The sequence below is a fragment of the Kwoniella pini genome, chromosome 3 (genome assembly GCF_000512605.2).
Source record: "Kwoniella pini CBS 10737 chromosome 3, complete sequence".
Classification (NCBI taxonomy): Eukaryota; Fungi; Basidiomycota; class Tremellomycetes; order Tremellales; family Cryptococcaceae; genus Kwoniella; species Kwoniella pini.
The window spans coordinates 229941-245613 of record NC_091718.1 but is presented as its reverse complement, the minus strand read 5'-3'; the positions used below and the strand labels follow the sequence as shown (position 1 = coordinate 245613).

General features: G+C 47.2%; 3 protein-coding genes across 3 annotated transcripts; 2 read left to right on the top strand and 1 right to left on the bottom strand.

The window, feature by feature from the left end:
* Window positions 1-395: 395 nt before the first annotated feature.
* I206_102294 (uncharacterized protein) lies at window positions 396-1554 on the bottom strand (the record flags this gene model as incomplete). The annotated part of the gene is made up of 4 exons (XM_019159355.1): window positions 396-511; window positions 575-968; window positions 1033-1150; window positions 1229-1554. The coding sequence occupies 4 exons, from the start codon at window positions 1552-1554 to the stop codon at window positions 396-398; spliced, it is 954 nt and encodes a 317-aa protein (XP_019007649.1).
* Window positions 1555-2495: 941 nt separating this feature from the next.
* I206_102293 (uncharacterized protein) lies at window positions 2496-4463 on the top strand (the record flags this gene model as incomplete). The annotated part of the gene is made up of 5 exons (XM_019159354.1): window positions 2496-2667; window positions 2738-2845; window positions 2976-3079; window positions 3133-3292; window positions 3358-4463. The coding sequence occupies 5 exons, from the start codon at window positions 2496-2498 to the stop codon at window positions 4461-4463; spliced, it is 1650 nt and encodes a 549-aa protein (XP_019007648.1).
* A 1672-nt stretch (window positions 4464-6135) lies between these two features.
* I206_102292 (uncharacterized protein) lies at window positions 6136-15616 on the top strand (the record flags this gene model as incomplete). Its single annotated transcript, XM_019159353.1, has 9 exons — window positions 6136-7223; window positions 7301-8486; window positions 8541-10371; window positions 10444-11362; window positions 11466-13352; window positions 13450-15016; window positions 15088-15178; window positions 15236-15337; window positions 15414-15616. The coding sequence occupies 9 exons, from the start codon at window positions 6136-6138 to the stop codon at window positions 15614-15616; spliced, it is 8874 nt and encodes a 2957-aa protein (XP_019007647.1).
* Window positions 15617-15673: the final 57 nt, after the last annotated feature.

The window sequence follows — 15673 nt, the reverse complement described above, 5'->3', positions numbered from 1 at the left end:
CATGATGTAACAGCGTGTGCATGCTCCGGAGTCTGGAAAGTAATAAGAAGGTGAAATTGAGCTTAACGCTCAGCATTCCAATTTCACGCCCATCGTCAGCATGCCTCCGCGCTGATGAAAATCTTCGCTTGCCAATCAGTTGCGACAAATGCTACCGGATAAGTACTACAAGGTCGAGCGGTGTCATCAACGAGCGCCTGCCCGATGTGATGGAGGGAGGTGTATCTCTTATATACAGCGATGTACCTTCTCTATCGTGAAGTTGCAATCCATTACGTAGAACAGTCTCATGGATTAATCAAAGACGATTACAGTTACTGCATCTGCTGTATGATAGCTAAAGAGCTTCTTCATACACGGAACGAAGGCTACTATCACGAGATTCTACATATGTTCTATAAAGCGTTTTTGATAGCTTGAGGAACAAATTTACCTAATCCATATTCCGTGTGCAAGAATTCGTGTGGACTTTGATGATCCTCAACGTAGCCCACACCACCTACAGCTTTGTCTGTAGATACGTTTCGAATCAGCCCCGGTCCGTGGAAAAGAAGAGCTGTCGGAGTAGACTTACGATAACCGGCAAGTTTGAGTATATCTTCTGGTAACTTTCGAGCAATCTCTATAGGTGTAGAAAGAATCTCTTCTTGATCTTGTCTATAATAATCCCTTTGACCAAAAACGGCAAATAGAGTTCGAAGAGCTTCTGGATCGGTTGGTTCACTGATATTTTCACCAGCAGCATGGTATGTTGAGCCCAAGGTGAATAAAGCTGATCCAGGTTCCATTTCGGCGTAAGTACATTCAGACTTCTCTGGAATTCTATCTGGACCCCATAAGTGCGATCCCGGGATTACAGCCGTAGCTCCATTCTTGTAGGTACATTTGGATCCCGCAATAAGGCATCCTACCATAGGGGTGAAAAGTGGATTAGAAGGATCTGGACGAACCATGTATGCAATTTGATCCTAATTTTTGGAAACACCATCAGAATCGTATGCATATAGCCTGACTATCAAATGTCTGACTCACTCGGTGTAAGGGTTGAGGTTTAGCTCCAGGCACCAATCGGAGAGCAGCAGTGGAAGCGAGCATGAATCCCGATTTTTGAGAAAGGTGGTTTTCACCGGTGTAAGAATAGTATTCGTCACTTGCGGAAGGAGTATCGATTAGCATCGATTCTTAGTGTCTTGATGAGTTGCTAATTGAAGTGTTGTACGAGACTCACTTGAGGAATTTACCCATGATCCCTTGCCATACTTGCAACCTCATAATCTTAGTTAATTGCTCTGGAATTTTAGATAATAACGCGTAAACCCTTTTCGACCCTTCCGGGAAGAAATCGGCCCCAAGTTCCTCATGCGTTGCTTTTGATTTGTATTCATTCCGGTTTTCGAAGTGTGGCTCGATAGCGCCCATCAACTCTTGCAGGAGAGGCGGTGAGAGCATGTTGGATACAATGACACCCCCATCTCGAGCAATGATCTCATAGATTTTCTCGAGAGGCTCAGAGGCATCTATAGTAACTAGTTTCTGAGGTGGTTGAACGGTCATGGTGAATTGATGATACTATTTCTAAGCTTGAGGGTGACAGAATACGAGATGCGATGAATTTGGGCTGGCATCTCACAATATGCTAAGCCTTGAAGATATATACCATATGTTCACACACAAAGTCACCAAACCTGGCCGGTCAGTCCCAATAGTTGTTTGGACTCCAGAATGCTGGTGAATTCTAGAGCGGTGAGACTATACCCTACATGCTGGCAACCTCTGGCTGTTAACGGAACTCATTAGGTATCTATTTTTTGACAAGCATACTCGTATCGCTTTCCGATACCTCGGGGTGGAGTGATATCAGGTGAGATCTTAACGGTATTGCCGGAGTAGAGCTTATCAATCTGAACTCCATGAACTCCGAAATTACTGAATAGGGGATTTTTCCTTAGGAGTTAAATACCTTTTCATTCCTTCATATATTCATAAATCTAGGAATCATCTCATCCGCGTATACTGCTGCCCACGCTGGCTATCAAATGCCTCTTATCTTGATGACCATACTCGCCAGACCGGTCCGAACTGTTTCAGCTACGATCTACACTTATTCCCGTTGGCGCGGCAAACATATACTCTGCCTTTCCGCCTCATCCTGTTCCCTCAAACACTTTTACTAGAAGTCAAGATAACATATATAACGTAATCTTACCCTTAAAAGAACTCCTTGGACTCCTTTCCACATAATCAAGCATAGAGATAGAGTCATCAAGGACTTCAAATTCCCAATCTTTACCCCAGGTTCGAAGTTTCACTTAATCATAGAGCACTCATTTTGCCTCTTAATCACAAGCAAGATGATTCAGAGATAACAGTGCTGCAGTATCTCTTCAGCAGACTATATAAGAGCGACTTGGGACGACGGATTGTGTCTGTTCGTAAATCAACTCCCATCAAGGATCCAGCGGAGACATATTTTCCTCTTACAATCGCATTTCAACATGGACCCGGTTAAGATGCAAGAGGACGACAAGTCCGAAGCTTACATTGGCACTCACGAAGTCGACAACAATAATGTGGACTACGATATGGCTGGAGCGGTAGCTCATTCAGTCAATCACAGACGGCTAAATCCTAGGCAAATTCAACTTTCAGCAATCGCTGGATCGATTGGTCAGTGTTTCATTTTGCTGTATCGTATAATGATTTTTTTCCATGCTCAAATCGTAATGCAAATTTTTAGGCGCAGCGCTTTTCGTTGCGATTGGTAGTGGGGTGCTCTCTGGTCCTCTTTGTCTCTTGATTGCATTTATTTTCTGGGCTACTGTGGTTTGGTCTATCGCTCAATGTCGTGAGTTTCGCCTCGAAAATCGGATTCTCTGGTCTATTCTGGTACCTTGTTCCGGCCGTTTTGCGCGCGGGGGACAAGGGTGGTAATAGGGTTTGTACGTGAAGTTCTGGGCTGACGTGAGAACCTTCAGAAATGGAGATCGTCACCGTATTCCCTTTAGACGGATCTTTTATTCGATTAGCTGGTCGGATGGTCGACCCCTCCCTCGGTGTAATGGCAGGATGGAATCACTTTGTGAGCGCTCTATCTTCATAACGAATGTGATCGGCGCTGATTGCGTACATCAGTTCGCTCAAACTTCGTACATTATTTTCGAGGCGACGATCATCAACACTTTGGTGGAGTACTGGGGTTACGACAAGAACCCGGCGATCTTGATCACTGTCTCGCTCATTCTCTACCTGGCCATCAATGTTTACCGAGCGGATCTTTTCGGTGAAGTCGAATGTGAGCATATGTCTGAATGTAGTTTAGCCAGAAGAAACCCGTACTGATGATTAATGGAATACTAGTCTGGCTCGCCCTCGGTAAAGTTTTGTTAGCACTTGGCTTGATAGCGTACACTTTCGTCACGATGGTCGGCGGAAATCCCCTCCATGATAGATTCGGCTTTCGACATTGGAAAAATCCTGGACCTTGGGCGGGGGATTCACCTTCCACTAGATTGGAATCTTTCGTCAACGCAGTCAACGTCGCAGGTTTTATTATGGGAGGTCCCGAATATATCTCTATGATAGCCGGTGAAGCCAAAGATCCACGACGAACTGTACCACGAGCTTTCAGAACTTTAATGGCCCGATTGATTATTTTCTTCATCGGGGGCTGTCTTTGTGTCGGCGTCCTGGTTCCTTATAATGACGAAACTCTCACTCTTGGTAAATCCAAAACTTACGCTGGTAAATCTCCCTACGTCATTTCAATGACTCGACTTCAAATTCCCGTCTTACCATCTATTGTCAACGCTGCTTTAATCACCTGTGTTCTCTCCGCTGGGAACGCCTATACATTCAACGCTTCTCGATCACTCCATGCTTTGGCTCTCGAAAAGAGAGCTCCCCGATTCCTAACCAAAGTAAACAGCAAAGGTACACCTTATTGGTCAGTAATCGTCGTCATAATACTCTCAACTTTGGCCTACTTGGCTCTTGGAAGTGGATCTGCTAAAGTACTAAATTGGATTCTCAATTTCTGTACTGCTGCAACTATGCTCAATTGGACAATTATGGCTATAACATGGATCCGATTTAACAAAGCCATGAAAGTTCAAGGAATTGATAGAAAGACGTTTTTACCTGTTGTATCGAAATTACAACCTTACGCAGGATATTGGGCATGTTTCTGGGCACCTTTATTCCTTTTCCTACAGGGTTACGCTGTATTCCTCAGAGGAAATTGGGATATAGCTACTTTCATCTTCAATTACGGTATCATCGCCCTCGCAGGTGGTATCGCAATTGGATTCAAGATTTTCCAGAAGTTACCTTTCCACAAATCAAAAGATGTTGATCTTCATTCGGATTTGGAATTTTTCGACGCTTTGAATGATCATTATCAGCAAGTGAAAGATGATAATCCTCCTTCAAACATCAAAGAGAAGATCTTGGCCAAGGTCTTCTGATCTCGCCAGTAATTTCAGACAGGAAAATCTTCATAGCGGCATTTGGTTTATCTGTTGTTCGTTATAGATATACCGTTCGGTGGAATGAGACATCTTTGCACGCCGTATTTCGTTGTTATGTATCCATTTTATAAGATGATCTTTATGCAATGCTTTCAACAAATGATCGTGATCTCACTGATAAGACTCCTTCCCTCAACGAACTTGTGCACGGCTCGTGGAAGCGGGCGTATATCTCCGTATGTTCTGATTCGGACGTGACCTCCGTACACCGCGTTAGTGGTCCTTACCCAGACTTTCTTGTGATGGGGTTTATGCGCACCACATCTAGAATATATCTTGCTATTTTTACCTGTTCTCCACAGTCATTCATCATCGGCATGTGACCGTGTCACCAAAAGACTGGTACCTTATCCCTAGCTTCGCTTCCTCGGCGTCATTCTCCGCCGGATTGCCCTGGAGGAGTGAAGAGACGCTTACGTAAGGCCGACATCTCCAGGAGAAATTGCCTAAATACAACAAAAAAGATGAGATTTGCCCTGAGAAAGAGAGTGGCGGTTATTAAGAATTGAGAATGTATGATGAATGATAAATGAATAATTGAATAATAACAGATAGACTAGTGATACGCGCTAACTTGAGAGTAGTCACCTATCATTTGGTACATTTACCTGCATTCATTCATTTCAAACCATCAGCGATTATATCACTTTGCAGCATACTCATCAGATGCTTGATTGAGCTATCGAGTACATCAATTGAACTGAAATTGATTGATTTGAATGGGAGTATAATTCAGAATTGACTCCGAAAGTGACCTCGTGAATTCAGCTACAAAAGTGGAGGGCATTAAAGCACATACCTAGAATTATTATCCTTTCTCAACTTGTTATCACCATCGATTACGAGCGTTCCATACTTTTTAGATAGCTGAAAGTCGAAAGGACAAAGTAGGGATAACCACTGGAGGTAGAAACATAGTAGGAGGGTCTTATCCCCATATTGTAAGTTATCAATACATCGGGATAAACATAATCTTGATATGTTTTAAACTTTGACTCCTGTGGAAATAGATAAATCCCTACTCTCGAAACAGAGACGTATCTTTGTCCCTTATCGAATGACTAATTCTGTGCTCTTTCCCATACAGTTTCTAGCGAACTATTCAGTCTTTCCCGAATTCGCGCTTCTTCTCGAATCACACTGCGAATACTCATACGACAACAAACGTTTCGCGACCACGTACATTCGATATACACCTGCTGTACAACTTTCCATACCATTCACCTTCTCTCATCGCCCTTGTCTACATGCATCCTTGCAACCTTAAAACTCTATAGCATCACGTCGAGAAATTCACATAGCTCTAAAGACTGGATTTATACACGCTGCTCCTTAGTCAATACAGCGGTGAGGTTCTGAAAGTGAAAGGAAGGTTGAAAGGGATTGAAAGGACAATAACGGAATTGAGAGCGGCATTGCGTAGAAGGTCAGCAAAAGACTCAGATTGTCAATTGCAAATACGAAGCCAAGAGTACATGATATAACGGGAGGATAGGCATTGATCGACTCTCTACGTAAGCTCAACGTCACACCGACTTCAACGATGTTGTGACCTCGCATGAGCTGCGCTGACGACATCCCGGTATCACTAACAGACAACTCCGCGAACATGTCCGGCGGTGTTTTCTACTTTGAAGACGATGACAACCGTAATACCTCACCGAGTCACTCGCCATCTCCTAATCACTCTCCATCTCCTAGAAACTCTCCGACGCTATCGGCCGAATCTTCGACCGCAGTCAACAAATCCGGTACATCCCCTACAACGAGTTCGTCTAATGCTCCACCGTCCTTGCAAATCCCTTCTTCGCCATCCATCCTATCCCCTACACCTACACCACTTCCGCAACATCGGAAGCATCCAGGAGGATACGCGGCGACGCCGTCTTTCCCATCACCATTGGCCCAAGCTATAACAGTGCCTTCCAACTCTGACACATCCTCGAGTTCGTCCCATTCATCCCTTTCGGACGATGAGGTAGATCTTCGACCGCGGAGAGCGAGTCAGCAAGGGTCCGCAGGTAGCGGAACACCCAAGAGATCCCTGGATCAATTGCCTCGACCACGTACTGCCAGCCCTATACTGCCTTCAAGTCGTCCCGCAAGCCCTTCATCCCAAGGCAGTTCATCCCATCCAGCAAGTCCTACGTCTGCGCCCCGACCGCCAGCTGTAACACCGACGTCCCTTTTAATGAAGAGCAAGCGCTCTGCGAGTGGCTCTGCGTTATCTGGAAATCTGCCTTTACCCGCTTCCCGACACTCCCCACCGACTGCCTCGAAAGATAGGTCACCCACTCACTCTACCAGGTCACGCTTCGATCCCATCATCAAGTCTCAAGCAGAAGATACTGGCTCGACATCTTCTAGAGAGAGAAGTGGAAGTAGTGGCAGTTCTGTGGGATTAGGCGTGACTATGCCAAGCTCCAGCCCACAGAACTTCGGCAGCCCTGAATTTGGACCAGAGTCGTCTCTTCAACGCCGGTCAATCGCGATTCCGTCCGGCGGTACTGAGGTATCAAAGGAAGGTAACATCCTCGGTCTCGGCTGGACTGCCAACTGGGATACCACATCTACCTCTGGATCATCCTTTGGTAGTGGGAGCGGATCGTACAAGGACAAAGGAAAAGGGAAGGATGCTCTCATTACGTCTAGTCCTAGGCGGGACAGGGAACGAACAGCTCCGGTTGGCTTATCAAGGTAAGTTGTTCAATTAAATCCGAATTGCAACGGAAACCTTTGCCACCCAAATACTGATACTCTCGTCTCAATTGAAGTCCCTCGAGACAGCGACGTCCATCCGAGTTTCTGAATCCATCGGGCACGGGCATGGACATACGAAAGATGCCTGCGATGAGTGTCGGTCGACCCTCCGGTGTAGCAACCAGTCTGTCAACCTCGGCCTCGATGGTTTCACCCCTCAATCCCCTGCCGTCACCATGGACGTCATCGTCAGAAGCTTCTACCGGTTTCAGTCCGCCTAATAGCGTAACCAGTGACAGCTCGACAGCGCCGACCTCAACATCGTCTGCTGGTGGTGCCATTCGTCTGAATCGTGTACCCACGAGTGTGCGTCTGGCAGCAGAACTCATCAAGAACACTGGCAGTACTGCTACACCTCCTCCAGCTGGGACCTCCAGTCCCCCTTCAGGTGCATCGACTGCTTCCGTTCCTACACCAAACCCATCTCCCGTCGGGGCTTCACCCTCTGTCAAAGCGAATAATCCACTTCTCCCTTCTCACCGGGAATTAACCGCTTTTACGTCGATGCCACCTCCAGCTATGAAGCCGAATGCCACGTCAATGTTGGACTTAGGCATAGGCCGCCCAACTTCATCGATGCCGGCCACTCCCTCAGGTACACGAAGCCTATCGCCAACCATGGAAAAAAACCTTCCCAACACAGCCTCTATATCCGGGACCGGTTCAGCTTCCAGATCTTCTTCGGGCGCCAGTCTAGCCCCACCGCCCGCTTTCAAGACTCCTATGTTACCTATACATCCTCGACCCCGTCCGTCTTTGCCCACCGACCCTGCCGCCGGGCTGTCTGAGGCTTTCATACCTTCCGCCCGCCACCATCGTTACCGGACCTCTTTACACGAAGCATCACTGAAGTCGGCCATCTCCTCCATGTCCCCGGGTCTGACAGACTCTTCAACAGTCTTGCCAATGCCATCACATACAACTGAACCTTCGCCAACGACGGTACCCAAAACATCTTCCTTCGGGCTAGGTCTGAATATGCCTCCTGCTACGGCCTTCATCGTACCAGAAGGAACAAGCGGCACAGTGACGCCAGGGGCAGCGGGGCCAAGTAGAGTACGCGCGACGACTGGACAAGGAATCGCAATGGATTTGGCTGGATTTCCAGGCTTGGGGGATGCAGCTAGTCATGCTAGTATGATCATGCAGAGTAGACAAGCGAAGCTACAGAGGTGGCGGCCAACGAGCGCAGGAGGCCATGTGAGTAACGATCTACCCTAATGTCAAACCAGCTAACATCCTGCTGCGGCGCAGACCCACGGTGAGGGACTTTTACCACCGGCTTTCAATCGCTCCACGAGCACAGGCGCGCCTGCCATGCTTGCAGCTCCCCGGACCCGTCGTCAAGCTCAATGGGGTGATTTGGCTGGTTCTCCTTCTGCCGCTTCCTCTCCTGGGGAAGATCTTCCTCCTATTCCTTCTACAATGCATGAGCTGACCCGAGCAGTCTCTATACCGGTCGAATCGCCTGGTCCAAAACTCTATGATCGCTCAACCGGACCCGCGCCCGTGCATTCCAATGCCGGGCCATCGAGATCTTTCGCGGTGCCCGCTGGATTGGATATGGGTAATCTGATGGAAAGACAGCCAAGTGCAAGTGGTATGATTTCAGGCATCGAATGGATTGATTGGATGGACGAATATAAACGTTACAAGGAAGAGAAGATAAGAGCGGATATGGATGCTGCCAAGCGCGCGAGTACTGTAGTCGAGAGCCCGTACATTCCTCTAGTGGCGGTTCCCATACCGGAGGAAGAACCCAACAGATTGTCGCAAGACTTGGATATTACGCCCCAACCCAACTACGATACCTCCAGTGCAATCGCATTAACACCGACTACCTCACGAGATGATTTCAGTCCTCCTTCGCATTCCGGCTCCTTGCGAAGACGAAGTCTGTCAATCAAATCAACCTTATCACTGGTCGATCCTAGACTATCACCTATTTCCAAACGCTCGAACCTGTTCGAACGGCCAAGACAATCATCAGGTGGTTCTGCTAAGACCGAAAGTTCCAGCTCAGGTACCGGTTCTAGTTCTGGACCAAAGAAGAAGAAGAATCTGGTTTCCAAGATGGAAGGATGGTGGAACGCCGTCAAGAGTAATTTCGTGCCAGAGAACGAGCAACATCATCCAAATAGACCTAGCACGTTGGGCTACCATGTCACAAATCGAATACCATCAGAGCCGAGCTCTAGGAGGCCAAGCGAAGTCCCATCCCTCAATCAGACAGAAGCAGCTCTCCTTGTGCCTGATGCAAGGCGTGATCCGTCCTTATCTCTTAGACCTGTGGTATCGCACGCGGATTTGCGGCCTAGAATACTCCATCACGATATTCACGAAACGGCTAGTATAGCTGGTAGTACTTCTGCCGATATTGCACAAATGTCAAGGCAGTCCTCACAGGAGACTACGATGCCCCCATCATTACCAAATATGCCAATTCAACATCCTTCCACTGTGCCGGAAGAATCGTCCTTCCCTCCAAGTCGTGGTAGCAGCTCGCTCGAGACTCGTCGTCGTCAACCCAACCTTCGACTGGACTTAGAATCAAATGTCCTATCCAGACCAAATTCTCAACCTCGGTCTCAGAGTGATTCAAGTGCAAGCGCTTCCCATAGTCAACCACGGATGGTACCTCTAGGCAAAAGTGCATTCGACAGACCAAGTCAAGCTACCTCTAGGTCTTCGTCGTTCGGCCAGTCATTGGGCCCAGGCTTGACCCCAGGCGTACCTAGGTGGGATCAAACTCCCTCACCGGTATATGCGTTGGGACAAGAACGTAGAGGAAGTGACGAAAATCGACCTGTTGCTCCTGGTGCGGATATCACTGTAGCTTCAGTCAGGAAACACGTCAAACATAGATTGAACGCTGCGAAGGACATCTGTGACATGACTCTCAAAAAGACTATAGAAGCTATCACTGGATTTGTGGAGAAGCAAAGGCAAGAAGAGGACAGAACAGAAGAGATACCAATTGACTATTTCGATGCTCTGAATATGAACGATTCCCCACTCATTGACACGGAGACGGAAAGTGATGTTGGCGAACGATACGATAATGACGGTAGCAGGTCTCGAGCAGGTGAGTCGTTCGTCCCGTGGATTAATAGGAAGAACTGTATGAAAGGACGACTTTGCTAACGGCAGTACACAGTATCGTCATCCCGGGGACCTAGTCGAAGGCCATCCATATCTTACCCCGCTATGAGTCCTACGAAGAGGCTGTCAATGCTGCCAGCTAGTCCAAGTCGGGTATCCAGTAGGCGCCGATCCAGTGCTGTACCACGGAATTACCAACCTGCTCGTGCCAGTCGCAACATGTCTCTAGCTCTCGATCGAACACAATCGAATACAAGCTCCCGCTCAACCTCTCGCTCGAGGTCTCCAATGCCAGGAATTATGCGGAACACAGCTCAGAAGGACTTGGATGAAGCTGATGATGATCAGCTCTTCTTGACCGCTTTGCAAGAACTCATTGTGCTAGCTACAGAAGCTTTAGATTCGAGCGTGAATGCTTTAGTGGCTCGACCATCATTATGTACAGAGATCATTCAGAAATTGCAAACGGTCGGCTCTAAGTGGGATAGACATGATGATTGGCCAGGTAGAGATTGGTATGTTGATATACTTATGGCGGTCGCCAATTTGAGTAGAGTCTTGGACTGGTGGGAAGCCGAAAAAGGATTCTGGAACTTCGATGATGAGGATGAAAACGAACCCCTGTTATTCGTCATGAAACCCTCTCGAGAAGGCTTGAAGGAAGAACCTAGGTTCGATCAGGAATTCAAAGCTGCCCTCTCAATCGGCGATTCTCGGTATTCGCCAGCGTTACTGCCTACAATTATCCCCGAGAGACCAGCATCGACTATCAGCCTGGAAGTTCCCTCTCCCACCTCTTTTGGACCGTACACCGCCAAGGCTCTGACTGCGGGTACAGGAACACCTAAAGCGCAAGCTGTGGAGGATCTGAAGTTTTTGGCTGAACATGCGAAGAGTGTGAATATAGTCATGGAGTTGAGTTTGCAAGGCGAGGAGATCGAGTATGTGAATGATGCTATTATGGAAGTTATTGGGTGAGTAAGGTTGATTTCATATACGATTGAGCTTTATCGGTCTTCTGGTCCACGATTCTACCATGCTTTTCGGAAATTGTCTAATTTTTGCTGCAAACCATAGTCAAGAGCCACAAGATGTGCTTGGTAAATCCATTACCGATCTCCTAGCGCCAGGTGACGCTTCTGTATTCTCTGAAGCTACCCAGACTCTCGTGGAAGATGACAACAACACTGTACAACTTCGTTTCCGTTTCGAAGTCCACGAATTCGAAGATATCGAGAAAGGGCGTCAACCTGGACCGGTATACATCGAATTGGAAGGAGTAGGAATGCTTATGCGCGAAAACAATGAGCCAACTCACACCATGTGGGTATTGAAGCCTGTCCCTGCGACTCAGATCGAAGCTATCACCGATGCTGCTTTCCCCCGAGATGGTGTCATCTCGACCGAAGGTATCCTCTGTAGAATCTGTGAAAGAGAGATCGTTACATGGTTTTTCGAGAAACACAACGAGACTTGTGACGCTGTACATAGACTGGAAGCCGAGATCATCGAGTGCGACGAATGCCTTCACGATTTACAACAAACTGTCGTCAAGCTAAACGCTGACATCGATACCGCTCAACCAAATCAACCTGCTCAATATCAAGGTGTCCTTTTCTACACTCTGCCGGATTCCATCATTACCAATGATGAAGGCGCTTCTCCTCAGATGCCTCAAGGCGTGGAGATTCGTAAGATTGCCCATGAACACCTACAAGATGTAATCAATGTACTGAGCCTTGCAAGACATATCGATGCTCCCTCAGTACAAGAAGATGAAGCGGACTTACCCTTCAATGTTCAACGCTACTTGTCTAGCGAATCCGAAGAGAAACTTCAGCGTATCACTAGATGGCAACGACCTCATACCAATGATCGAGCGCTTAACCTGCTTTTCACCCATGTGGAAGATCAACTTCGCAGAAAGCTAAAAGCTATCGCTCGAATGCAAAGTACAATAAGGTATTCCGAAAAGACTAGGCACGAGTGGGAAGATAAAGTGAATCAAATGTTAGCTGAACGGGATGATGGTAGTAGTCAATCTGATAGCGGATCGGATGGTTCCGGCTCTCAATCACCTACTGAGCCCCAAGTGCAGATATCTCCAACAACGACCGGGAACCCTGCTGGAGACAATCTTGCCGAGACTTCGCCACCTGGACCAAGGAAGATCGCTCCCAAAGCTAGACTACCCATAACTCAAGGACACCCTCAGAGACAACCTAGCACATATGGAGACCAATCTGGAGCTGTCACAATCACGGCGCCCACCCCGGCCTCCCACACTCAAGTACAAACTCCTGTTCATGTTCCTACACCTGTACCACCGTCTTTCAGTCGAGCGATGTCTAGTCCAGCATCAGTGCCTGCACCTTCACCTATATATGTGCCTTCTCAATCTCATCCACCTCATCCAGCTTCTAGTAGTAGGCCATCGTCAAAGAGTAATTCTCCTTTACTTGTACCCCACGACAAACACGGTCACAACAGGCGAGTATCGACGTCGAAAGCATTCAAAGATCTTGGCCCATTATCACCTCGTATTCCTTCAGCAGCATTCAACTCCCGCGCTGCCCAACCATCCATCAAAGATTTCGAGATCATCAAACCTATTTCTAGAGGTGCTTTCGGATCAGTTTACCTGGCTAAGAAAGTGGCTACGGGTGATTACTTCGCTATCAAAGCATTGAAGAAATCAGACATGATCGCCAAAAATCAAATCACGAACGTCAAAGCTGAACGAACAATACTTATGAATCAAGCCACCTCACCGTATGTTGTTCGACTATTCTTCTCTTTCCAGTCAAAAGAATATCTGTACTTAGTGATGGAATATCTCAATGGAGGAGACTGTGCGACCTTAGTTAAGACACTTGGCGGGCTGAGTGAAGATTGGGCAAGGAATTATACAGCCGAAGTGGTTTTGGGATTGGAATATCTGCATACTAGGAATATCGTTCATCGGTGAGTTTTCTCTCAGTCATCCCACCGCTATATCTCAGTCGTTTGGGCTCCTGATCTCCTTCCTCTCGATTTGGCAGTATGCTAAGAATGCTCATAGTGACATCAAGCCTGATAATCTCCTCATCGACTCTCGAGGACATCTGAAATTGACCGATTTCGGGTTATCAAGAATCGGTTTGCTGAATCGTCAAGTTGGTGGACCTCGACCGGCTTACCTAAGAGGTACCTCTTTACGGGGTTCATCGAGGACACGGCCGTCGTACTCTCGAACGGTATCAAACTCATCATCAGCCGATTCACCTATCATCTCGCCCGAGCTACTCAACGCCCAGCCAATATCTCAACGCAGTCAATCATACTTCGCCCAACAACTCAATGATGCTGCGTCAGCAGATGAGTCTAGTGGTTCAGAGTCTGCTGGTATCATACCTAAACATATTCGTCAGATGTCGACTGCCAACAAGACAGGCGATATATCCTCTAGTAGTGGTAAAGAGCCTGCTCGATTTGTAGGCACACCGGATTATCTCGCACCAGAGAGTATCTTGGGTATAGGTCAAGACGATGCAGCTGTGGATTGGTGGGCTTTGGGTGTGGTGCTTTACGAGTTCCTATACGGTATACCTCCTTTTCACGCTGAAACGCCTGAAAAAGTATTCGATAATGTGGTTTCAAGAAGGATAGATTGGCACGAAGATGAGATGGAGATATCGCCTGAAGCTAAAGATCTGATGAACCGTTTGATGTGCACGAATGTTCAGAAACGGCTCGGTGCCAAAGGCGCGGAGGAAGTAAAGAAACATCCCTTCTTCACTGGTATCGACTGGAATACAATCGCTACGGCCGAAGCAAGTTTCGTACCTGAAGTGACGGATCCCGAATCCACAGATTATTTCGATTCTAGAGGTGCCGCACATGGATTCCACGACGATGACGCTGTTCCTCAAGTGCTGAAACAAGCTCCAGGAAGCTACCTTAGAGCTGGAGATGCCCATCTGTCACCCAAAATGGCCGAAGATATGAGTGCGATTGTAGATGATATAGCGGAACAAGACGATTTCGGTACTTTTACCTTCAAGAATTTACCTTCTCTCAAACAGGCAAATGATGACGTGATACGAAAGATGAGATCCGATTCAATGGCTCCTATAGGTCAAACCCTTGAAGGTCCAGCTCAACTAAACACCCGTCGGCCTCGAAGCCTATCAATCAAATTACGCGATCGATCCAAACGAAAGACATCAGATGTTAATCCTTTACCACCTTCACCTACCACATCGACGTCTTCGGCTGCTTCAACTCCTTCGCGGACGTCAAACATGCCTCAGACTCCGGGTATGATGCCTTCCATTCCACACCATATCCGTCGGCCTTCAGAACTTAACGCATTGGACAGAGTCAAATTAACCGAAGATCACAATGCTGATGTTGCAAGAAGAAATTCAACACCGATTAGAGTACGAGCGGGATCAGGATCAAGTGCTGGAAGTGCTAGTGCTGAATTATGGAGACAACGTCGACAAGTTAGTCTTACCGCGAACGAGCCTGCTGCTTCAGCTGGCATGATTCCCCTTGATAGCCCTGAAGGGGTTCAATCATTTGGGACTGGAATGGATCGAGCACTGGATGTCCTTATTGCAGAAGATAATCCGATATCTCAAAAAGTGAGCGCCCGAACTTTCCTTCAACCGATCTACCCTATAGACAGAATATACTGACGAGATCTTGCTCACAGATACTCGAAACATTACTCACGAGAATGGGATGTAGATGTATTTGTGTTGATGATGGTCCAGCTGCTTTGGCTGCTACCATGGGTAGTATACGTGAGGACTCTTGCGTTCGCGTTGTGTTGTTCGCGCGGAAGCTGATGACCGAAACAGGATTTGATGTAATCATCTGCGACATACATATGCCAGTAGTGAATGGAGAACAAGTGGCTAGAATGATTAGATCCACAAATAACCATAATCAGAATACGCCTAGTGAGTCGAAACTGTCCTCTAGATACCGATCGCCCGATTTGTACATTGAACAAAGCTGACTATCTCTCTGAAACAGTTATCGCTGCAACGTCGTATGAGCAACACCAAGTAGTCACTGAAGAAGGAACGCTATTCTCTGCGGTCCTCAATAAACCAGTGTCTAAAGCGGACTTACTTAAATGCCTCGGCAAATTGGGCTTCATCTTAAGCTCAACGTCAAATGCTACGACTGAAACCAGTTCTCATGCTAACTCTTTACCTATACAAGCTTCTTCTTGATCTCGTCCTGATTTACCATACATTTTCCTTTCGTTTGCTTGTTTTTGTCTTTCTTTG